The 25,138-nt window shown below is 35.0% G+C and overlaps 2 protein-coding genes across 5 annotated transcripts in view; both read right to left on the bottom strand.

The window, feature by feature from the left end:
• The window catches only part of LOC140046567 (uncharacterized), a 131,451-nt gene that overhangs the window by 99,732 nt on the left and 6,581 nt on the right, over positions 1 to 25,138 (bottom strand). For all 4 annotated transcript variants that reach the window (XM_072091261.1, XM_072091260.1, XM_072091262.1 and 1 more), the window contains exon 2: positions 5,436 to 5,479. In XM_072091261.1, the coding sequence (XP_071947362.1) occupies positions 5,436 to 5,469 (34 nt within the window). In that variant the 5' untranslated portion in view covers positions 5,470 to 5,479. The remainder of the gene's footprint in view (positions 1 to 5,435; positions 5,480 to 25,138) is intronic.
• LOC140047540 (uncharacterized) lies at positions 11,726 to 14,413 on the bottom strand. The gene has a single exon (XM_072092583.1). It carries the CDS (start codon positions 14,411 to 14,413, stop codon positions 11,726 to 11,728), a length of 2,688 nt encoding a protein of 895 aa, XP_071948684.1.

The raw sequence follows: 25,138 nt of genomic DNA, 5'->3' as shown, positions 1-25,138 counted from the left end.
TTATTTTCCTTTTTCATTATGTGATTTTTTAGACAACGATTGCCATTATGAAGTCGTTTTATGACTATTGCCATGTAAGGCTGATAATGTACTTATGGTACATTCAATGTTAAACTATTTTAGACAGTATACTGTATTATTATACTGTATTTTGACTCTTTGTATAGGCTACCGAAGAACCACTGGTTCTCGGACACCGAAATTATCTGTATAGACTGCTATATAAATCAACTGTATTCATCTACCGTAAGGCAAAAAACGCAAGACGGAGGTCAAGGTCGCCGTTGGAAGCGGTAGCTACCTTATCGGCGCCTTAGATAAGTCATACTTTCCGTTCTCTTTTGTTTTATTTTTATTTTATTCTAGTTTGGTCGAATAAACCGTGTTTTGTTCCATTTAAATTTATGTTCTGATGTTTTTGTATTTGAGTTACGTTTGCGCTATATTTATTCGTTAAGATTAATTATAAAGTTGCGGAAACAAACCTGGGTTACACTTATAAAACAAATTATTAGGTGATCATTTAGAATAAAATGATCACCTATTGTTATTGTATAAAATCTTTATTATTATTATCATTAAATAATCATTTAGAATAAAATGATCACCTATTTTTATGTATGAAATCTTTATTCTTATTATTCTTCTTTATTTCTCTCTGTAAACTATTTTAACTTAATCCTAATAAGCTTTTCAGCATGATCACTCATCCATGACGTCATTTATTATAGGCCTTTTGTGAAATCACACTATCAATCATATAACTCTAAAATAACATATCAATCAAATTCACTATATGTAAACTTCAGGTCCAGGGTAAAAATATTAGCAAATAAAAACTTACGCGTTCCAAGGTCATGCATGTGAAATCGCACATTAACAATTAAAAAAGTTCAGAATTACGTTTTTATCAATTTAAAGCATGAATTAGATCATTTGCGTGTTTCAAAAAATGGCGAGCGCAAAAACATGTTTTTGCCCGTACGTTACTTAGAAAGTGTAAAAAATATGTATTTTTGTACAAATCGCATTCTACTCGCCATCAATAGTATATTCACCAAATTTGAGTTAATTCCAACTTTTAGGTTGGATTAATGCGCACATTAATTGCACAGAAGTGCTGAAAATGGTTGAAAATAAGGCATTTAAAAAAAAGAACTCAATTTACAGAATGCACAGTAACCCCATATTTTTTTTAAATATTATGGAAGTCAATGAGTTGTAGATATGAATTCATGTACACATTGGATAGTACAAAATGGTATGACATCATCATTTGGCTACCTGAATTTAAGAAATAGGATTTTTTCATGCCTTTTTTAAAAATTAAATAGTAAAATTAAAAATGATCACCTATAATTCGTCAAAGTGATGAATTAAATTCTAGTTAATGTTTTGTATTTGTTTGAATGGAATATTTCATTCGTTGAAAAATTGACTGCTCTATTTAATTTTTCAACTCATGAAATATCCTCACCATTCAACTCATAAACAGTAATTATTTGTACATCAACTTGCTCAAAAGAAAGTAGGTAGTATTAGAAGTTAAGTAAATATACCAAGAAAATGACAAAGATCAGACACAAACTGTATTCAGAATTTAAACAATACAAAGTCAGGCGCAACCCTGCCCCAACCCCCTCCCCCTATTTTTTCGGTGGAAAAAATTATTATCGGCCTAGCCCTGGCTGCTGAAATGTAATGAATCATATAGAAATTGTGCCTTTCGGATGTTGTGATCAAATGGCCAGTTCAATTTTAAAAGTTTTTATCGCTTTTGTCAAATTTATACAAATTTTAAAAAGCGTGCACTGCACTTCTGCATGTCAATTTGTTTTCCAAATCCTATATCTTTTTGCTCAAATCAATATCTTCTGAAATTGCCATCTTCATGTTTGATTTTGATAACGTCATCATAATAGTCCAGATCCCTATGTATTTTCGTGTGCAGATCATGGGGAAAGTGTAAACATTGTGTTTTATGAATATTTGAATCATGCTGGTTATAAAAACCCATGTTGTCAAATTTCTAAAATTCATCTTTACCTCTGACCTCAATTTGATAGTTTTGACCCATTGAAAACAAAATGATCATATCTTTGCAACGCTTACATTAAATGAAATAATTTTAGTGTCAAATTATTTGGGAGATGCATATTAATATTCGTTCTAATGAAAAAGTTTGTCAAAAAATGGCTGGAAGTATGATTTTTGGCATATTTGACCTTTGACCTACATATCATAACTCCGTAACTAATAGTTGGATAAACTTTAAATAGGGTTCAAATTAATCTGAAGGTATATGTTTCTATTCAGTCTAATAAGAACTTTTTCAAGAAAATGACCCGAAATATTTTTATTGACCTTTGACCTGTACTGCTAGTACACATTTCTATAATCTCAAAAACTATTGGCCGTAAAATGGTTGTTTTTGTGAAAAATTTACATTTATATGTTGTATAATAACAACATTTTATAGAAATGTAAAAGAATTTTATTTATGATCACTAACTTTGTAATTTATTAACATCACTAGCATTTGTTATAATATTAAAATGTGTCATATTTGCTGATTTTAAGCACTTCACATGAATTTATCAGAAAATATGTGTATTTAATATAAAGTTTTTTTTTTTTTATATAAAGAAAATTTAATTATCTATCAAATAAGACTATTTTCAAATTATTATGGCTAAAACTTAATTAGATACAGGCAAAAAAGTGTATTTTTACTTATGTGAACAGCGCCCTCAATCTTCATTTTTTCCCCAAAAATACCACATTTTTATGTGGTTTCATAAACTTAGCTGGTTGTAACTTTTTAAAAGATTTGTTGTCAGTGACGTGTAACTTACATACACCTTCTACCATATACTGTACTAAGTAAGTTTCTGAGATAAAATGAAAACAATATTTTTATAGCTTGATATTTTTCCTGAGGTGCATGGTGCATGCTAAAAGAGATTTTGATTTTGTGCTAAAAATCCATCTTTTTGGTCCAGTACAAACAATCTTGTACAGCCATTCTTACACAAACAGCATATTTTATTGGAAAGATAATCATAATATCTATCCAATAAAATATGAATTTTGTGTATTAATATCTGCTAGATAGCTTTTATTAAACCAAAAAGATGGACTTTTAGCTCAAAATTAAAATATTTTTTTTTTTGTGTGTATCATACACACCTCAACAAAAATATCAAGCTATTGGAATATTTTTCTCAATTTTTTCAGAAACTGACCTAGTACGTTATGAAAGAGGTATGTAAATTACAGGTTACTGTAAAAAGTCTTTAAAACAAAGTTATAACCTGTTAAGTTCAGGAAAACACATAAAAATGTGGTATTTTTTGGAAAAAAATGAAGATTGAGGGCGCTGTTCACACAAGTAAAAATACACTTTTTTGCCTGTATCTAATTAAGTTTTAGCCATAATAATTTGAAAATAGTCTTATTTGATAGACAATTAAATTTTCTTTATATAAAAAAAAAATAAACTTTATATTAAATACACATAATTCTGATAAATTCATGTGAAGTGCTTAAAATCAGCAAATATAACACATTTTAATATTATAACAAATGCTAGTGATGTTAATAAATTATAAAGTTAGTGATCATAAATAGAATTCTTTTACATTTCTATAAAATGTTGTTATTATACAACATATAAATGTAAATTGTTCGAACCATTTCACAAAAACAACCATTTTACGGCCAATAGTTTTTGAGATTATAGAAATATGTACTACTATGTACTACTAAAGGTCAATAAAAATATTTCGGGTCATTTTCTTGTAAAAGTTCTTATTAGACTGAATAGAAACATATACCTTCAGATTAATTTGAACCCTATTTAAAGTTTATCCAACTATTAGTTATGGAGTTATATGATATGTAGGTCAAAGGTCAAATATGCCAAAAATCATACTTCCAGCCATTTTTGGACAAACTTTTTCATTAGAACGAATATTAATATGCATCTCCCAAATAATTTGACACTAAAATTATTTCATTTAATGTAAGCGTTGCAAAGATATGATCATTTTGTTTTCAATGGGTCAAAACTATCAAATTGAGGTCAGAGGTAAAGATGAATTTTAGAAATTTGACAACATTTTATTTATTTATTTATTTCCTTTATTGCATCAAGTAAGCAGTGATGAAGTTGACATAAATATAATAGTAAATATGTAAACACATAATATAACACAGTCCAAACAAGTAATACTAAAATAAATCATAGTCCACAAATCAGTCTTTCAATGGCCATCATAGTACATCCAGTAACACAAACCAATAGGGGTTCACAATTTGCTTATCATAACTCAGTTACTGATCATTCACCAATCATTGAAAACTCCGTGGAAAGTAATGAAGTTTTTTGTGCGTTGTGTCCGGACTTTGGGGAGGGTGAACGATCTAACGCGTCGGAGCTGATGGTTGTGTGTGGGAGGTTTAGGTAAGAGAGAGTGTAATATATGATCTTCTTTTTTCATTTTATCAAAGAATTTTCTTGACAACTTCTCGCGGCGTTCAGATAGAGTGATGATGTTAAGGTATCTGCGGGTATCAGCATACGAGGTACCATCGGGGCATATTATGTTACACGCTCTTCTTTGGACATGTTCGATTTGGTCAGATTGTGCTTTGGATAAACTCGGGGACCAAACAGCACAGGCATATTCGAGAACTGGTCGTATCACTGCTTGATAGTATCGGAGCAGTTCCAGATCTAGGCCAGACCTCTTGAGTTGCTTAAGAAAAAACAACCTTGGTACAACGCGCTTGATTAAACAGTCAACATGCGTCTGCCACGACAATTTACGGTCAAGATTGACACCTAGTAACTTAATTGCATGCTCAACACACTTGACTTCAGATCCATTCACATGGGTTTTTATAACCAGCATGATTCAAATATTCATAAAACACAATGTTTACACTTTCCCCACTTTTTCTGCACACGAAGGCACTTTTTTTGACATAGGGATCTGGACTATAACCAAAAAATAGAATATACAGTATGTAGCTACGCTGTATATAGATTTAATTTGTCAAAGTGACTAATTCAATTCTAGTTTGTAAATATCTTGTGTTGCAAACAAATTTAATGGTTTTTAAATGCAATAAAAAAATTTATTATATTTCCAAATGAAATTAAAATTAACTGAATGAATTTTAATGGATCAAATGAATATTTTATGTCAGAAAGCTTATTATCTACCGCTGACATTTTTTATATTTTGTAAACTCGATTAAGTGATAGGTCTAAGCACCAAAAAAATCTGGGAAAAGAGAGTCAGTGAGTGATCACGGTTGAATGATTTTGGATTCTTGTCCTTTGATTAGTTGACTTGTCGCGAATCAACACAAAGTGAAGTCACGATGTCCAACACACAGGAAAATAATGTATTGAAATTCTTTCTTACCATTTGCTGATCCCTCTAATTCATCCATAATCATGTCATCAAATCTATTAAAAAGAATAATAAATGTAAATAACTGAGCTATATTAGTTTTAAAAAAATTACTTACAAGGATGATAAACTACTACAATGTAAATTAATGCCCAATGAATGTATGTCAAAAATAGTGCAATTTAGTTGTCACTAGCCGTTCTTATTTTATCTCCATCTTAGGCCTAAAAAAAAAAATTGTTTGTTTGCTGTCAAGTTTTTTTTTTTTGGTAGGGGGGGGCATATTTTTTTTGGTTTTTTTTTTAATGTTAATTTCTCTGTTAATTGCTCGCGAATTTGAGAGTAACAAAACACACTGAATAAAACAACGAGCTCAAACATCTATTCATAATTTGTTTCACACTTTAATTCTGTTTTGGGCGCGTTAGGCCCCGTGTCGTTGTTAGCAGGCCTAATTAAATATTTTAATTTTTAGAAGTTAGTGTACCGTATATTTCGGTGTATAAGTCGCACCTGTGTACTGAGAGTAAAATATCGGTATTTTGTATATCGTCGATGTATAAGACGGCCGCGCCCAGCCTCAACAAGAAGGGAAGTCCCCCATATTCCGTCAGTTCTTTCTAACTTGTTATGAATGAGTTTAGCATCCGCAACATCGAGTGCATGACCGCACGTGTGTGTGGGCTAGCCTCGCTCGATCCTTTTATCGAGAGGCGCACGTTTTCACGGACAATCGTATTCGATTAGTATCTATGTATCCTAGAAGTGTGTACGCTAGGTCTATGCTATAATCAACTGGAGAATATACTAGTCGAATACTGTGTACACAATGTGGTTGCCAAGAAGGGCTCGCTCGCGCTGGGGGTACGACGGTCGTGCGTATAACTATAATACTATTCCAATCGTAAACGTCGTTTTAAAATGAAATTTTATCGGAGCGCCTAAAACAGCTCCATAATGAACAAATCTTTTCATCATATTTAGTACAAAATCACGCTAAAATGCCTTGAAAACTAGCAGGTTGCTGTTACGCTAGTACACGTAGCTAGGCTAGGCCTACTCTTTAGACTTTAGTAATACTAATAGGCCTAGGCCTTACCTTAAAAAGCCCAGGCCTAGCCAACGAGGTGGCGATATCTGTGTGTTGAGGCATTTATGTTCGGTGTATAAGACGCACCCTTAATTTAGAGGTTAAATTTGCGTGTCAAAAGTGCGATTATACACCGAAATATACGCTACGTTATTATTTTTATTGTTTTATCCTCGCACACTCGATTTTTACACCTTTTCGGCCAAAAAAAATCATTAAAAAAACTTTTTTTTAAAGCGCCCTCAACGTAAAAAAAAAACTTTTTCTTATTTCCGCCCCAAATTTTTGCCGAAATTAGGGGCGGCGGATGACAGCAAACAAACTATTTTTTTTTTTTGGCCTTATAATGATTTGAAGTTCAGCAATCAAAAAGATAATACAGTAATATAATACAATGCAGTATACACAAATCTATAAATAGATAGGTACAGCACCTAGCATTTATATTAGAAGATAAAGTTAATAGGCATACTGTATTCTTATATATTTCAGTGTCTATTTTGTTTTCAATAATTTTAAAAGCAAGCAATTTAAACACAATTGCAGAGGATCATCACAAAAAATATTAGTGCTCACTGTAAAATGAATGTTTGAAACATGCAGTAAAAAAAACAGAATCTTGTTATTATATTAGTTTGTTTTTTTTTGTCTTGTGTGGGTTCGTCCCACTTTTATTATCATACTCTGTTATAAAAATTATATTTTTTAAACATATTTTTTCCTCTCGTTTATATCTTACAATGTTAAAAGTAATTGTAATAAAAACATTGAATTCATTATTTTACATTTAAAAAAAGTAATTTAAATATATAAAATAATTAATTAATTATACATCAATATTAAAATATTTGTACAGTATTTCAATTCAATTAAATATATACATATTATACATATACTCATCACAAGCACAGAAAAATTCAAAACGATAAAGATGGAAAAGTCGCTAAAATCGAAATTCTAAACCGGAACAGTTTGCTTGATATGCAGATTTGTCTTAACCTTTAGACCACTGGGGTTTTTATTGTAATTTTCATCTTCGATTGGGTAGCGAATCTTTTTCATCCTCGTCGTATTACGGAGGAGCATAGATATATATTTATCACTATCAAAACGTACTAAAATAGTCTATCAGTTTTTCTTTTACGTTAGCCCATTTTTTTTTCAGCTTTGATAAAGTTACATGCGTGTTCATATTTTATTAAATTGGAAAGTTCCATTTTGTATACGTTCCATATTGTTTGTGAAACATTTTCTTCCTTTAATAAATTATTATAGGTATTAAAACCTGACTTATAAATACAAAAACAGAAAATAGAAATAAGTTCATTTATGAGGCTGTTAGTATTCCCTGTAACAATGTTTATCCAACTGGAAAATTGATGGCGTGTTTCGTTGGCAGGGAAACACGTTACAATCATTAAATCAAACTTTCTCCAGACTGGTTGAATTGTTTTACAAAGAAATATCATATGTTTTCACGCTGCTGCTCTAGCCCGCTACGTCACACGAGATGACTCATTAATTAGATGAAATCAAGCAGCAGTATAGTACTACACTTTGACATTTTTGTTAAAATGGAAACTCCACTATAATTTATATAGGTAGCAGCTGCATTTCTGGTATTTATGAGTCCCATGAAAATACTGTATTTCGCTGTCAGATAATCATTGAATTATTATCAAAACAGTCCATGAAAGTTTTTGTTTGTAATATGATACTTCACACTAGGGGCCTGTTCGTAGGGGTTGAAAATACCAGCTTATTCCCGATTTCTGTTCGCGTGACCCAATTAACTTTTGCCTCAGGCTACAAAAAATTCGAGGCAAAATGTTCACCAAATTTGCAGGTTATTTCAGCGATAATCCAATTATACTCGGCCTTCGAGGATAATAAATCTCCGATAGAGGCAATGTGTCAAATTTTGACAAACGTTCGCTGCCTAGGCCCGTCATTTCTCCTACGAAGCTCTGCTATACACGCTTCGAGAGCGATCGTCAGCTGGTGCTGTCCTTGTTGGTGTAGACCGCTTAGTAGGCCTAGCTGGTCGGTGGTGTTTCGTGTAACATTGGGCTCAAATTCTTCGTAAAGGAGTAAAATAATGGTCGTCAGGAGAAGGCATATTTCGGCAGAATTATCGGCGTTAAGAGGCATAAGGTTTGTCGCAAGGATAAGCAGTGTAAAAGGTAGCAAGTAATTGTTATTGTAAAGAAAGATCGCGAGTAAAAAATATGCAACATGGGGTCGTAGGTTGTAAAGACAACTGACCTTAAAACGTAATTTCCGGTTTGTGATTCGTCGATTAAGCATTTAAGCGGTTAAATATTTCAAGTACGAACAACGCTCAATTTATAACCCGAGGCATGGGTGAAATTAAGCGCTTATTTTAACCACTGTACGAACACGACCTTGATGTATCTAAGGCATGATGAAGTGACCCCCAGACTTGACCTTAGCAATAAAATAAACTAAATTGGGTCTGTTTCATATCAAAGTTATTCACTTCTGTAACAAAATTCACATTATAGAAAGAGAAAAGAAACGTTTAATTATAACTCAAAAATCACATTGTCTGACAGACAATTGAAGTATTTTTTGCTTTTAATTACATTTTTTCAGGTAAAATAACTAATATGTGACAATAAAATGACACATTCAAAAACAAATTTGACATAAAAAATATTTTTCAGAGGGACAATATATCTTTAAAACTGTTACGTCAATAAGCGAGCAGCGTTTTTTGTAAGAAATATTTCTTGTTCATTTTCTATTTCAGTTTTACATTTTTGGCATATGTCAGTTTCCACTAACTTCCATAATTTCAGCTTTGCACTACATGCTAAAATTCTGTGCAACAGCTTGAAATTAAATTGGCAAACTTTAACTATATGTTTAGAGCTAACAACTTTATTAAACCATATTTTATGCCAATTTAACTCAACACCTAATTCAAATTCCCACTTTGCTTGCTTGATTTATTAACAATGTGTCTATAAAATATTGAAGATTTGTTTTTCTTATAAAATAAACTTATATCTACATATTTATCATTTACATTTTCAACAATTGGTGATGTTACTATTTGTTTCCATTTATTTGGTATAGCATTGATAATTGAGAAATATTCTATGAAACCATTTTCTTTATGAATCAACTTGGGAAGCAACTCTTGGTATGTTATTAGTTCATTATTAATAATGATATCATTTATTGTTCGGAATCCCGAATTTAACCAATTGCTAAGGTACATTGAATTACCTTGCAGAGTTATATATTTATTTTCCCACAGCTGTTGAGATTTGATTTCATTTGCAGTTAGTGGTTCTGAACTTATAATATTGTTTAGAATCACAGCCACATTTAATAATTGTAGATAAAATATTGGCATGTCTTTTAAAATAGTATGGTTTTCTTTATTCATTTTAGTAATTTAACTGTACATTCAAATGGATACATATAGTATTTCGGAATGAATTTCCATTTCCCAGGGTCAGGGCTTAATAGCCTCTTGATCCAACTCAGTTTTAAAGACTTAGCTAAAACATTAAAATCTACCATGTTGAGACCACCGTCTTCAATTTTATTGATAAGCGTTTTTCTTTTAATTTTTTTCTTTTTTTCCTCCCCATAGGAAATGAAAAATTTCTTTTTCAACTAGAGGAAAAATATGTGTGGGTACATCTATAATACTGGCATTGTATATAAGTTTGGATATAGCCAGTGTTTTAATAATTGTTATTTTCCCAAGAAAGGATAAATATCTTTTTTCCCATAATTTTAATGTATTTTTTGAGTTAATAATTTTGTCATCCCAATTTTTTTTTTCACAATAATTGGTATTATAGCCAAGAAATTTTATTGGTTCCTTCGTCCATGAAATATTGAACGGAATGGAGTTACTAAATCTACTTGAACCAATCCAAATGCCTTTTGTTTTTTTTTTATTCAATTTTAGACCTGATAAGTTACAAAACGTTTGTATTTCATTAAAAAAAAAATTCTAAACTGCGTCCTTCACTTGTGAAAATTACAGTATCATCTGCCAATTGTGCAATTTTTACTATATTATCATTGTTTTCTGTGCTTGGTAGTTTAATACCTTTGCAGTGTCGATTTTCTCGTATGTTAATTGCCATGATTTCGGCAACTCAAATAAATAACAATGCGGACAATGGGCAGCCCTGTCTTACTCCACAGTTCATTTTAAAAGTTTTGGATATCCAACCATTATTAGTTATTTTACACATTGTATCTGTGTAAATTATTTGTATCCATTTATGAACAATTTACCAAATCTAAATTTTTCCAGAACTTTGATCATTAGGTTTCTGTCTTTAATTGGATCTACCAATTAGGTCAGCTGCTGTTGATTCCTTGTTTTAATGTATGCAGCTCTCACAACATACAGAAATTAAAAGAGTAAAATTAATGTTTAAAGTACTTCCTTTAATATGCACCATCCACAATAATGTCAACATTTGCAAAGTAATTCCAAAACAAAGTAAAATCCCAGAGATATCCAATAGTAATAAAGTATAAATAATAAACTGTAGAGCTAGAGCTGGTAAAAGAAAAATAATGGCTGCTGTGCACTTGCACAGACCTGTACCCTTGCACAGGCAAATAACAACTGAACAGAACAAAAAAAAATTAGGACAAAGGAAAACAAAGGAGAAACAGAACACTGTGCACACTTGGAAAATAATATGTAAATGAGAATGCAAATAAGAAAGTAACAGAATAAATGAATATTCATAGGGCAGAAACTTCTATAATAATAGGAAATAAAGTAATATAAAATAAATACATGCTCTCTGCAGTAACATGGCTCCCTCAAGGACGTAAAGTAATTACATTAACATTGAAGTCCTTGTAAATTAAATATAAAAGTTCTTGTTGAAACATAACATAAAAGTACACTCAAAAGTTCTAATGCATATCCAAGCAAAACGTTCATATGAAAATAAACAAATTTCTTGATTCCATTTTCTCAATACGCATCAAACGGTTGGCTCCCTGACTGGGATTGGACCACTTCAAGAATCACTAGCCACTAACAATATCAACTTGTGAATAGGTCGTTCGTAATGACCACTCTGATGACGAAGTTTGACCTTCCTTACGAGATCATCCTTGCTCTTCATCACTTCCACAATTCGACCAAGCTTCCAATCATTGTGTGGTGCATTTTCATCCTTGATGATAACTATGTCACCTACACAAAAATTCCTTCTAGTGACGTTCCACGTTTGTCTGGTTTGAAGAGTGGTGAGATACTCGTTACGCCACCGATGCCAAAACTGATTGGCCATCTCCTTCGGCAATATATATCACTTGCCTGGAATTCGCCTGGTGGTGGTAACAGAATATTTGACTTCATTGTCAATAAGTGATTCGGTGTGAGTGCTTCTGGAGCTGTAGGATCTGAAAGATTGTTTACAGTTAACGGACGAGAATTTACAATACTCTGTACCTCACACAAAAATGTGCGAAAAGTTTCGTCACACAGATGATCTCCACAGCTATTCAATAATGGTGTCAACGCACTGCGCACAGTCCTTATTTGACGCTCCCATACGCCTCCCATGTGACTTGCTGAGGGAACATTAAGTATCCATCTACATTGCTGGTCACGTAGAAAGTTTTGCACTTTAGAGAACTCGTTGATCGCCCCAACAAAATTTGTTCCCTGGTCCGATCGCATCTGGTATACTGGACCTCTTATGCTTAAGAAACGTCGTAAGGCGTTTATGAATGAATTTGTTTCTAGTGAGTTGACTGATTCAAGATGTATAGCCCGAGACGCCATACAAGTAAATATTACACCATATCTCTTGACTCGACTCCTTCTCTCTTTGATAATAAATGGGCCAAATAAATCAACTCCATAATATGTAAATGGAGGCGATTCCGACAGTCTATCAATAGGTAAGTCGGCCATTTTTTGGGCACCTAGTTGACCTCTGGATCGTCTACATGTCACACATTTTCGTAAGTATTGTGAGACAGCGGATACTGCGCCAATCAACCAGAAACCACCTTGTCTTAGACTGTTTAACGTGGCACTTCTGCCCATATGGTTTACTTTCTTGTGGTGGTGATCAACAAGAAGAGTCATTAAAGGTGAGTATTTTGGTATGATTATAGGATGTTTTATTTCCATAGGCATAGACGAATAATGTATTCGACCGCCAACTCTCAGAATTCCAGATTCATCTAGAATTGGATGTAATTTACACAAACGGGAATTCTTGAGTGCAAATTTCTTGCTTTTAGCCACATCTCGGTCCGGTAAGTCATCTTTAAAGTTTTGCAAAACATTAAATTCAGGTAAGTAATGTTCACATTGTACAGAACGAATGATTATTGTCTCTGCTACCTGCAAATCATCAACAGTCGGTATGAAGTCTCCAGATAACTTGTTCATGATGCCATAGGTTTTAAGTTTGATTTTTGCTGCAGTAATTAATCTTGTCTTAAGGTTTAAAAGTCGAGCAATCACTATCTTTACCATTTTCCATTTGGAGAACTTCTTAATTATTCTACCAATCACATCATTCTTACTTGTAATTACAGCTGTGACAGCAAACGAGCGTTTAAATTCTGTGGAAACAAGTTTTGTTGCTTCCTCGTCGACGGCATTTTGTCTCAAACATTTTAATTCACCATCCTGCTTCAGAAAATCCGGTACACCGATCCACTTTGAAGTTGTGAGAAATTTGAGAGTTGTCAGCCCTCGGCTTGCCTCATCACTTGGGTTATCTAAAGAATTGATGTAGTGCCAATCATCAACATCAGTTTGGTCATGAATTTGTTGCACTCGATTACCAACAAACATTTGATACCGTGTAGCTACATTCTGTATGTACCCTAGTACAACTTTACTATCGGTCCAAAAGTAATCCGTTATTGGTACTTTAATATCCATCTCATTCTTCAGAATATGACTGACTCGAGCTGATACCACTGCTGCGTTCAACTCAAGGCGAGGTATCGTAATCTTCTTATTAGCAGGAGTTACCCTGGCCTTGCCAAGCAAAAAGGAGACGGCTGCCTTCCCATCTCCATCAATTAATCGCAAGTATGAGCATTGACCGTACGCAGCTTCACTTGCATCTGAAAAATGATGACATTCTGCGGTCACTGCTTTAAAATTGATTGGTTTATAACAACGTGGTATGCTTAGTGTATTTAAGTTCTTAATGTCTTCGCACCATCTCTCCCATTTGCTCTGCTCTTCGGGACCCAAAGGATCGTCCCAATCAAGATTCTGTGCACAGACACTTTGCAGAACCATCTTTGCAACAATAAGGACAGGAGCGATAAATCCTAACGGATCGTAAATGGAGCATACGGTCTTGAGAACATTTCGTCTGGTAGGGAGATAATCATTTAGTTGCACCCTAAATTTGAACTCATCACTTTCGATGCACCACGATACGCCTAACACTCTTTCAATAGGTAGAGTGTCAGACTTCACATTGATGTTATATAATGACTTGCCTCGTTGTCCTTCTGGAATACAGCTGAGAACTTTCCTATCATTTGAGATCCATTTATGCAGTCTCAAACCGGCTTTAGCACATATACCTGTACTATTTTGTATTAAGCTTATTGCTTCATCAGCTGTAGACAGGGACTTTAAACCATCATCGACGTAGAAGTCATTCTTTATGAAGTTTGCTGCTTCTTTTCCATAGAATTTTTCTCCATCTTCAGCTGCTCTCTTCAAACCAAAATTAGAGCAACCTGGCGAACTAGTTGCTCCGAACAGATGAACCATCATTCTATATTCAATTACTTCATTGCTTGGATTATTGTCTTTAAACCACAGGAACCGCAGCAGATCTCTATCCGCATTAGCAACAAAGAATTGATGAAACATCACCTTGATGTCAGCCATTATTGCGACGTTTTCCTGTCTAAACCTCAGCAAAATTCCAAGTAGACTGTTAATTTGGTTCGGACCGGGCAACAAACGTTCATTCAATGATGTACCTTAATATATGGCAGAACAATCAAATACCACTCTTATTTAACCAGGTTTTTTTGGGTGATATATTCCCGTGTGTGGTACATAGTTTATTCTTCCGATAACAGGCTTTGTGTCTTTAGGAACTTCATCAGCCAGTACATCCTTCATGAAACCTAAATAATCTCTCATGAACTCTGGTTGCTTTGTAAATCGTTTCCTCAGACCGTTGAATCGTTTAACAGCCAATGGTTTATTATCAGGAAGATTTACATTTGGTGAACGGAGTGGTAATGGCATCTCGTAATGTCCGTCACTTCTCTGACGAATATTATCACTTAGGATATTCAGAAACCGTCTTTCGTCAACTGACATGGAAACGCCAACACCTCTATCTGAAAAATCAACTTCCATCATTTCTTTAATGTGAATTGGTAATATTTCTTTGTGTTTAACCGTGTTAGTAATGTAGGAGACCAAACGATGAGACGTAACATCCTCCGGTTTACAAATGGTGCCAATTATTCCCCAGCCAAGTATAGATTGTTGAGCATATGGATGGTTTTCTTCACCAGCAATAATGTTCCGAGGTCGTAGTACACAGGGCACATTATTTCCTATCAACAAGGCAACTGGAACATCTTGCATATGAGGAACAATTTTATCAGCAATTTTTTTTAGGTGATCCCACTTGCTCGCTACCTCTGGTGTCGGTATCTGCAACCTTTTAGCTGGTATGCTGTCTCTCGTGTAGACGGCTGGTAGAGGATTTACTTCTTTCCTGTCAAAGCTTACTATTTCGAGATCCGCTACCCTCATACAATCTATTAAGGAACATGAAGCATGCATGGTAGAAAGTTTAAGTTGTGCGGGATGAGATTTCACACCCAGTTTACCAACCATATCTTCTTTAATGAAGCAGGTATTGCTTTGTGAGTCTAAGATACAGTAAACCAGTCTTTCGGATATACTACCTCTACCTCTAACCCATACCGGTAAAATCATAGAGTTATCATTGCATACGGTTTCATCTCCGCATACCACAGTGCATTTGCCATCCACACTCGCTAGCTTGTCGAAGTGAAGACAGGATATATGTCCTTTGCTATTACAGTGATGGCATTTCACCTCAGTCTTGCAGTGCGCTGCAAAATGACCACCAGCACCACACCTAAAGCATAATTTGGATGCAAAGATAAATTTCTTCTTTGTATGCACTGGCTGAACCTTAAAGGAATCACATTTGTCTAATGAATGCGAGGACTTACAAAAGGGACATGTAGTAGGTGCCTCACTCTTCTTTTGGTCTGTTTTGATGTTCTCAGTTTCCGTCGATACATCTGTTTTCAAAGTCAAATGGCTGGATTTTCTTGGTTTGTGGTCCTCCTTTGCATAACGAGAAGAATCCTTCATCTGTCTCGTAGCTTCCAGCATAGGAAGATTAGCTTCTTCTGCCTTATTTGTCAAAAAGACAGCAAATTGCGCAAAGGATGGACTTATTTGATTCTTTTGACACGAAGCCACTATCCCTCTCCATTTGGTCTCAATGTAAACTGGCAACTTATTAAGAATCTTGCAATTCTCCGCAGAGTAGTTAAGTATGCCTAAATCTGGGATTGTGGCCTGAGCAGTTACAATTTCATTTATGTAGTCAGAAAAGTCGCGTAACCCTACGTGATCTCTTCCATTAATCTTGGGCCAGGAATCCAACTTCTTCAGGAATGCCTGTGCTAAAACGGAGCTGTGACCATACCTATTGCGCAACTCTTGCCTAGCCTTCAAGTACGCATTTTCCGTTCCAAGTAACAAGTAGTTCTCCACCAAACTTTTTGGTTTACCATCCAGATGTTGTCTTAGCAGATACAATTTTTCATTAACTGAGACCACCTTACATTATATCAAGGAAGAGAATGCTGCTTCCCACGTAGGAAACTTCAGTGGGTTTCCATCAAATTTCTCCACTACAACAGGCGGTAGCTTAAATGAATCGGTAAGTTGACGTAAAATGTTAGTGTCATAAATGGATACTTGATCTGGTCGCACATCAGCTGCAGGCACACCTACAGTAGACGACTGAATAGATACTACAGGTACACTCTTAGATGATGATATAGAAGTTGTGTTAATTGATGAAGTATATAGATGCGTCAAAGGTGTAGGCCTACTGCCAGATGACACACACACCAGAACAGGAAGGTAAGTCATTGGTACATTCACTGGTGCTGCACTAAATGGCACGTAAGTACTAGGTACTTCTGACGACGCACAAATTGGAACGTAATTTGACGTGGGATGTATACTCACTGATGCTGTACAAACTGGTAAGTAATTCACAGGTACACCAACTGACGACGCACTAGTAACGTAATTGACGTCGCACACACAGGCACGTAGGTAGAGGTGTAAATTGGAACGTACAGTGATGGTACATTAGCATAAATTGAACTTGCAGGAACTGTGTACGCCTGAGAAGCTGTTGAATTAATAGTAAAGTTAGTTGCAGGCATTGTACTAGAAGCATTAATATTTGGGACCTTGGTAACAGTAGTGTTGCGTACATCTGCAAATGATAATGGTTGGTTAATGTTAGTGGAAATAATATGGGTGGAAGTGTCTATTGCCGACTTTGCAATATAAGTAGAAGTGGCAGAGGTACGTACAGTCACACTCGTGGTTGTAGATACATTTGAGGAAGGAATAGTAAATTGAGCTGATTCTGCAACAGATTTAGATCTTGCCACAACTGCTGTTGGTTCACCAACCGCCTTTGGTAGATCATCAAGGAATTTCTGCAACCCAAGAGGAATGTAATCATCGTCATCGCCACTTAGCAATGCCTGTGAGTCATCACTCACTACATCCTCCTCACGCAAGACATCTATTCTAGCTTCCATCTTTGCTAACTCCTTCTGTTGCTCAATCAAAGTAGTCTCAAACTCAATTTCTAACATCTTCTCCTCCATCTTAAATTTATGTTCTGCCGCTTCACGTTCAACCTTAAATTTATGTTCTGCCGCTTCACGTTTAACCTTAAGTTTATGTTCTTTAAGTTTGTGTTCCATTCCACTAAATTCTAATTCAGCTTTCAATTCTGCCCTTTTGGCTTCTTCGAGAACTCTTAAGTGTTCCCTCCTCCGAAACGAATGTCTTGATGAATGAGAGTGATGTGAAGAATGTTGTGTTGAGTGCCTAGAGGAATTACTTTTCACTGAACGACATGGTTTCACACTAGCTTGTACATTACCAGATGTATCTACACCTAGATTCTCAGCTTCGGTAACTTGACCTCGTCGATGCAGATCTTTTGTCACTTCATTATGCGACAACTGCAACATATTAGTGTATTCTTCTCTTTCAACAACATTCAAAAGTGGACAGAGCTCTGAGTATACTTCACGCAGTATTATCTCCTGATCTACCATGTCACTTATGATACCCTCATTTGGTTCTACGGCATCACTCACAGCGTCTATAAGTCTGTGCAACCGCCTCCTTTCACTAGTAAAGGCCCTAATCTTCACATCACGATTATATTCGAGACCCTTCTCGGTTAACGTTCTCTCTCTTTTCTCCATAATTATTACTATATAATTATTTTTCTTTTACTTTAATTGGATCTACCAATTAGGTCAGCTGCTGTTGATTCCTTGTTTTAATGTACGCAGCTCTCACAACATACAGAAATTAAAAGAGTAAAATTAATGTTTAAAGTACTTCCTTTAATATGCACCATCCACAATAATGTCAACATTTGCAAAGTAATTCCAAAACAAAGTAAAATCCCAGAGATATCCAATAGTAATAAAGTGTAAATAATAAACTGTAGAGCTAGAGCTGGTAAAAGAAAAATAATGGCTGCTGTGCACTTGCACAGACCTGTACCCTTGCACAGGCAAACAACAACTGAACAGAACAAAAGAAAATTAGGACAAAGGAAAACAAAGGAGAAACAGCACACTGTGCACACTTGGAAAATAATATGTAAATGAGAATGCAAATAAGAAAGTAACAGAATAAATGAATATTCATAGGGCAGAAACTTCTATAATAATAGGAAATAAAGTAATATAAAATAAATACATGCTCTCTGCAGTAACACTGTCTATTGAATCAAAGGCTTTGACGAAGTCAAGGAATATCATCGCACCTGGTATATTTTTATCTATTGTATAAGTTAATAAATCTTCCACTAATCTTATATTTTCTCCTCCAAATCTTCCTTTTATATAACCCTTTTGATCGAAATTTATTATTGATCCAATAATTTCATGCATTCGGTTAGTTAGGGCATGTGCCATAATTTTATAGTCTACATTAACTAAAGTAATTGGTCTCCAATTTTCAAAATTTTCTCGCTCTCCACATTTAAATAATAAATTAATTATTCCTAAACGTTGTGTGTTAGATAATTTATTTTGGTCATAACAATAATTTAGTGAATTGCATAACATGTATTTAACATCATCCCAAAATGCTCTGTAAAATTCCACACTTAATCCATCTTAGTTTTTAATATACTGTTTTATCTTTCTTCTTGTTGTCTTTGTGTAAATATATAAAAATAATAGATGTTTATTATTTATTAATACTATTTTTTTGTTATGTTAGTTATTTTCCATCCTCATGTTTTGGTATAGGACATAATACTGCATTTCATAGTCGGATGGTAAATTATATTTTGTAAAAGCTGTAATAAAGTATGTTAATATCAGTTCTCACTGGAAAACAGCGAATTATACCCTTTTCACATCTGCGTCAATTGTTACAACTTGCAACCAGGTTTAAACTCCCGAAATATTACACGCTTTCATACACGCATGCAAACCCTGAGAAATCTCAAGGAATCAAGTATTGTCATTGCATAGTTGGGCGTGCTATTTAATTATTAATTTACTGTGATTAGTAAGTTAAATTCCAGGGCAACACACATGCGCAGTACAAACTTGAGACATCTCGTCGGTGTAAAATCTCGGGAAATTTTCCAAAAAATTGTCTTCACACTACCCAAACCTGGTTACAAGTTGTTACATTTTGCAGACTTTATCATTACATTGTCTTCCCACCTACGACAGTCGTGAGCAGCTGTGTCTCGCACAATTACTCTGAAACCATGTTGGAAGTTACTAAGGGCTTGGTGATGATCAAGATGCTTTATTAAATGACTATAAATGATGTTCCAGTGGTGGCGCCAGGGAGCCAGCTGCCGCCACACAAAACCCCCTCCATCGGGGAGGATTGACCATGTTTGTCGGGGAGAAAAATATGATATTTCCTAAATAAAACAATACCCAACTGAGTGTGTGAAATCAAGAATTTTCAACATTAAAACCGACTAAAACTACCCTTAAACTAATGTTTAATATCATCTGGGGAGGATTGCTATAAAACAGTCTTAAATGATGCTCGCGTACCATCTAGTCTTTTAAATTAGGCCTACTATGCTTTTATCTTTCTGTATTTTTATATGTTATTGTTATAATTTTTCTTTACTTTTAAACTTGTACTGCGTTAACTGAAAATGCAATCCAGTCAAACCGTGGTATAGCAATGGTCTATAATAAAGACTACTTGCTACGTCAAGAATTATAGCCGCCTAAGACCGTTTATTGACCGCTTATAGAAATCTGCACCTGGGGCCGGATTTATCAAACTTGCTTAGCAAAAAAATCGTCTTAACTTTGCCTTAAATCCTTGATTTTGCCTAAGTCAGATTTATCAATATATCTAAGCAAAAAAAATTGCTTAATTTTGTCTTAAATCTAAGACGAACAACACCCTGCCTTAAGATGAAAAATTTCGCCTTATCTCATTTCTGCAACAGAAACATTCTTTTTTGACAACGCGAGCGCGCTAGGCCGGAACATTGAACATTCGGAAAAGCTACGCTAGTGCGTTTTACGCTGTACTACGGACGCTAAAATAATGATATCGATCTTCACAAAGATGGCCTAGAAATTGGACGAGCAAAACAAATATTTTCGGGATAGGTACGACCCAATTGACTAGCTTTTAGAAAACTGTATCGCTTGCCAAGGGTCGCTGTCATTGATAAAAATAAATAAATGTTGATTTGATTTAAAGATGTATTGTCCCTTGAAACACAAAAAAATGAAGGTCAAAATATTCTAAATTTAAAGTGGGCATATCAAAGTAATATTAAAGTTATCCACTTTAGGTAGAAAATTCGAGTCAAAAACAACAAGTTTACGTAATTAACAGGTAAATTAGTTAGATTACATTTCATCTGGAAAATCGTCACGAACGAAAGTAAACAAAGATTTCAAACCATGAGTACGCATTATGCATATGCTAAATTCGGATTGTTTACAACTCGTCACGGTTAAGAAGGTATTTTCACACAGATCACGAGGAAGTTTTATGATTATGCATACATAGTAGCCAAACAAGTGCGTTTCATTATGGGATATGTTTTGATTGAAAACTTTGACTGGAAGTCGAAAATTTTTTGGTGATAGTTAATAACTATTATGATACTTTAAAATGACCCACCTTTTTTCGAAATCTTTTATTTTTTATTTTTTTGGAATTAGTCAAAGGGACAATACATCTTTAAGTTTAGAGCGAATGATTTTCGTATGTATTTCCGACTGTTGTGCTCTTTCTCTATTTCAAGTAATAAAAACAATAGTAGCCAGAATGCGCCCTCTCTTGTTGGGAGTGAAAATACGGAGATAAAATGTTATAGCGCCGCCATCGCTAAAAGAAAAAAGCTATTACGCATGCGTAAGCAAGAATTTTTCGTCTTAAGACATAATTTGCTGCCCTCTAGAGTTTAATTTTGCGCATGTGCAAAGTAAAATTTACCTAAGACAATTTTTCTGCTAAGACATTGCTAAGACGGTTTGATAAATAAGATTAAGTTATTTGCTTAAGCACTTCTTAAATATTTCAGCTTAAGCAAAAATATAAGCAAATATTGATAAATGCCAACCCTGGAGTTTCCGGAGTCTCCACCCATGTTGCGTAATAGGCGAGGAGGCAGGGAGAATAGCAAATTCGTACCTACCAGGCTGGGTATAAGAAGATAAAAGAGAGTATGTGGGAAAGACAAAGAGAGGAGAAAGGATTTAGGAAATAAAAAATGGGTTGATTGTATAGTCCAGGGTTGGCATTTATCAATATTTGCTTATATTTTTGCTTAAGCTGAAATATTTAAGAAGTGCTTAAGCAAATAACTTAATCTTATTTATCAAACCGTCTTAGCAATGTCTTTTAAAAAAAATTACACTCTAGAGGGCAGCAAATTATGTCTAAAGACGAAAAATCCTTGCTTACGCGTGCGCATTAGCTTTTTTCTCTTAGCGATAGCGGCTCTATAACATTTTATCTCCGTATTTACACTCCCAACAAGAGAGGGCGCCAGGCTACTATTGTTTTTATTACTTGAAATAGAGAAAGAGCACAACAGTCGGAAATACATATGAAAATAATTCGCTCTAAACTTAAATCAAATCAACATTTATTTATTTTTATCAATGACAACGACCCTTGGCAGTCAATACAGTTTTCTAAAAGTTAGTCAAATGGGTCGTACCTATCCTGAAAATATTAGTTTTGCTTGTCCAATTTCTCGGCCATCTTTACAAAGATCAATATCATTATTTTAGCGTCCGTAGTACAGCGGAAAACGCACTAGCATAGCCTTTCCGAATGTTCAATGTTCCGGCCTAGCACGCTCACGTTGTCAAAAAAGAATGTTTCTGTTGCAGAAATGAGATAAGACGAAATTTTTCATCTTAAGGCAGGGTGTTGTTCGTCTTAGATTTAAGACAAAATTAAGCAAATTTTTTTGCTTAGATATATTGATAAATCTGACTTAAGCAAAATCAAGGATTTAAGGCAAAGTTAAGACATTTTTTTGCTAAGCAAGTTTGATAAATCCGGCCCCAGTTCCCTATGTATTTTCGTGTGCAAATCATGAGGAAAGTAAGTAAATATTTGAAGCATGCTGGTTATAAAAACCCATGTTGCCAAATTTATAAAAGTCATCTTTGACCTCTGACCTCAATTTGAATATATTGGCCCATTGAAAACAAAATGGTTACCGAACTTCAACTAAATCGGCGACTAAATCAGGCCAACATCGACTAAATCAAGACAGATTTTGATCAATTTTTTTAGTCCTCGATGAGGCAGGCTAAATCGCCGACTAAATGGTATTTAAACGAGGTTTATAAAAAATGTAAATCAGTCATTGAGTTGTTATATTGGCCAGATATTGAAGAATGAAATATCTATTTTTATATACCTTAATGAAATATACATTGGTATGTTATAATAATGAAAATCATGTTTATTTACAACTGTATTAATACAAATTACATTATTTTCTTCGCGCAAGTCCGATTTGAACTACGTTACGCCCAGGCGCGGATTTAAGGGGGGGCCACAGGGAAAAAAAAAATTGTAAATGAAAAAGTACAAAAAAAAGTTTTTAGATTAGAAACTGGGTAACTTCTTCTGTCAGTCTGTTTTATTGCACGTTTAATATTTGTCTAGACAAAACAAAGCACACGTGCTGTTGTACAATACATCCAACAGCGCGCGCTCGTCTGCGAACTATCGGTTAATATGCGTGTACGTAACAAGTTTGATTTGCTTGCTGCCTCCACCGTCGTGACACACACTATTCATCATGTCCAAAAAACAGAAGGTGCAACATCATTTACCCTACTATTACTGTATAATAATAATACTGTATTTAGGCTATACTGCGATATTTTTGCTATAAAATAAGAGACCCACGGATAACTGATATGAATAGTCTAGAGTAGTAGAGTACTCTCTATCTGGTACTAGGCCGGCCTAGTAGTAGAGGAATAGGCGCGTGCGCAATGAGCGGGGGAGGGGTTTGAGGCCGGGAACAAAGGTGAACGATCCGAACTTATTTTCATTGCGGTCCAAGCAACTCCCTGGTCCAAGCGTCGATATCTAGACTGTATCAAGTTACAAGGGCTTTGTACGAATTAATTAAAGTTACAATTCTTCTTATTTAGAAGTTGGCCCAGCTCACGCCGCCGCGGGCGTCAATATCTGAATGCTACATCCAGGGACCAATACGCCTTTTTCACGAAACGATGACAAACAATGCCGTGCAACAAAGCGTAACCAACAGAAATAACATAGCGTTTTCAGCCTATGCTTATACACTGTGGTGTTTTTTTTTATGGATTTTAAGCAGTGAAAAAAAATTTACAAATTTTTTTCAATCACACAGTGATGTAGGCAAATCTTTTAAGAACATTTTACAGTAATTGTTTTTCTCATACGATCCTCCGTTAAAGAGTTACGATTTTTAAATTAACATGGTGTCCTGAAATCCCCTGAAAACGTTATGTTATTTCTGTTGGTTACGCTTCGTTGCACGGCATTGTTTGTCATCGATCGAAGATGTCTTCCGTTTCGTGAAAAAGGCGTAGGCCTATACGTAGTTACAACAAGGCGATATCCTCCCTTATTTGTAAGAATCGGCAATTCATTCGGAAATATTTTTTTTCTTTTTCATATCTTTTAATTATCTAATTCTCTCTCTTCCCCCATCCCCCTCTCTCCTATTTTCTCTCCCCCATTTTTTAGAAGGGGAGGGGGAATGGCCCCTGTAGCACCCCACCCCTGGATAAATGATTTAAGTTTAGAGCGAATGATTTTCGTATGTATTTCCTACTTTTGTGCTCTTTCTCTATTTCAAGTACAGTGAGTGAGTGGCCGAGCGGTTAAGACAGTGGAACCGTAATCACGTAGCCATAACATCGGCAGGGGTTTGAGGCTCACTCACTCCATGGTTCTGGTGGTAGAACGAGTCTTCTCGGATAAGGACTATAAACCGTAGGTCCAGTGTACACAACTTGCTCGTGTGCACTTTAAAGAACCTAGTACATCTTTCGAGACTAGTAGGGGGTTACCCCGGTGTATTAGTACATCACAGCCACTGATCACCAACTGGGCCCTCTGGGAGATCAGTCTTTGACTGAAGAGGTCACCCAGTATAAAGATAAAACAAACAAAAAGTAATGAAAGCATAGTAACCAGAATGCGCCTCTCTTGTTGGAGCAAAAATGCGGAGATAACATATTATAGCACCACCATCGCCAGGGCCGTAGCCAGGATCTGTCAAGGGGGGGTTCGGACACTAAATATTTGGGTCAACCCCCCTCCCCCCCCCCCCCCCCCCCCTCACCCAGCCTGATGCGAAGCGAATTTTGTTAAATGACACCCCTAGATGGCCGGAAAAGACACTCTCGTGCAGCATGCTATATAACCAATGAGCAAAAGATCATACTTTTTTCCTCCTCCTCAAACACGTCGATAATTTAAATGACGATAACTATTTGTTGCCGTATGTTAGATGCGCGTGCTCTGTGCGGAACCGCCGATTGTTTGATCATTTACTCCGTATTTTGTTTTGCGTTCAAGTTCAATGCGAACGTATATCTAGGAGCAGCCCCGAAAAAAGCACACTGGGTGAAGGCAAATGCTATTTGCTAGCTCTATCTATAATATTTATTTACAGCAATTTGTTGAGGAATATAAATATGTAAATAGGTGATATTGATACATTTTAGTACGTATCGGCTGGTGGTCTAGAAAAAAATAATCGGATGCCATAATGTGAACTACGTCAGTACTTGATACCAT

Source organism: Antedon mediterranea, chromosome 4, assembly GCF_964355755.1.
Source record: "Antedon mediterranea chromosome 4, ecAntMedi1.1, whole genome shotgun sequence".
In the NCBI taxonomy this organism is placed as follows: domain Eukaryota; kingdom Metazoa; phylum Echinodermata; class Crinoidea; order Comatulida; family Antedonidae; genus Antedon; species Antedon mediterranea.
Note: the sequence above shows the minus strand (reverse complement) of the source record. Positions and strands in the feature narration are given on the sequence as shown.

Coding starts and splice junctions, on each gene's coding strand:
- LOC140047540 (XM_072092583.1), bottom strand. CDS start 14,413: ATGGCTGACATCAAGGTGATGTTTCATCAATTCTTTGTTGCTAATGCG.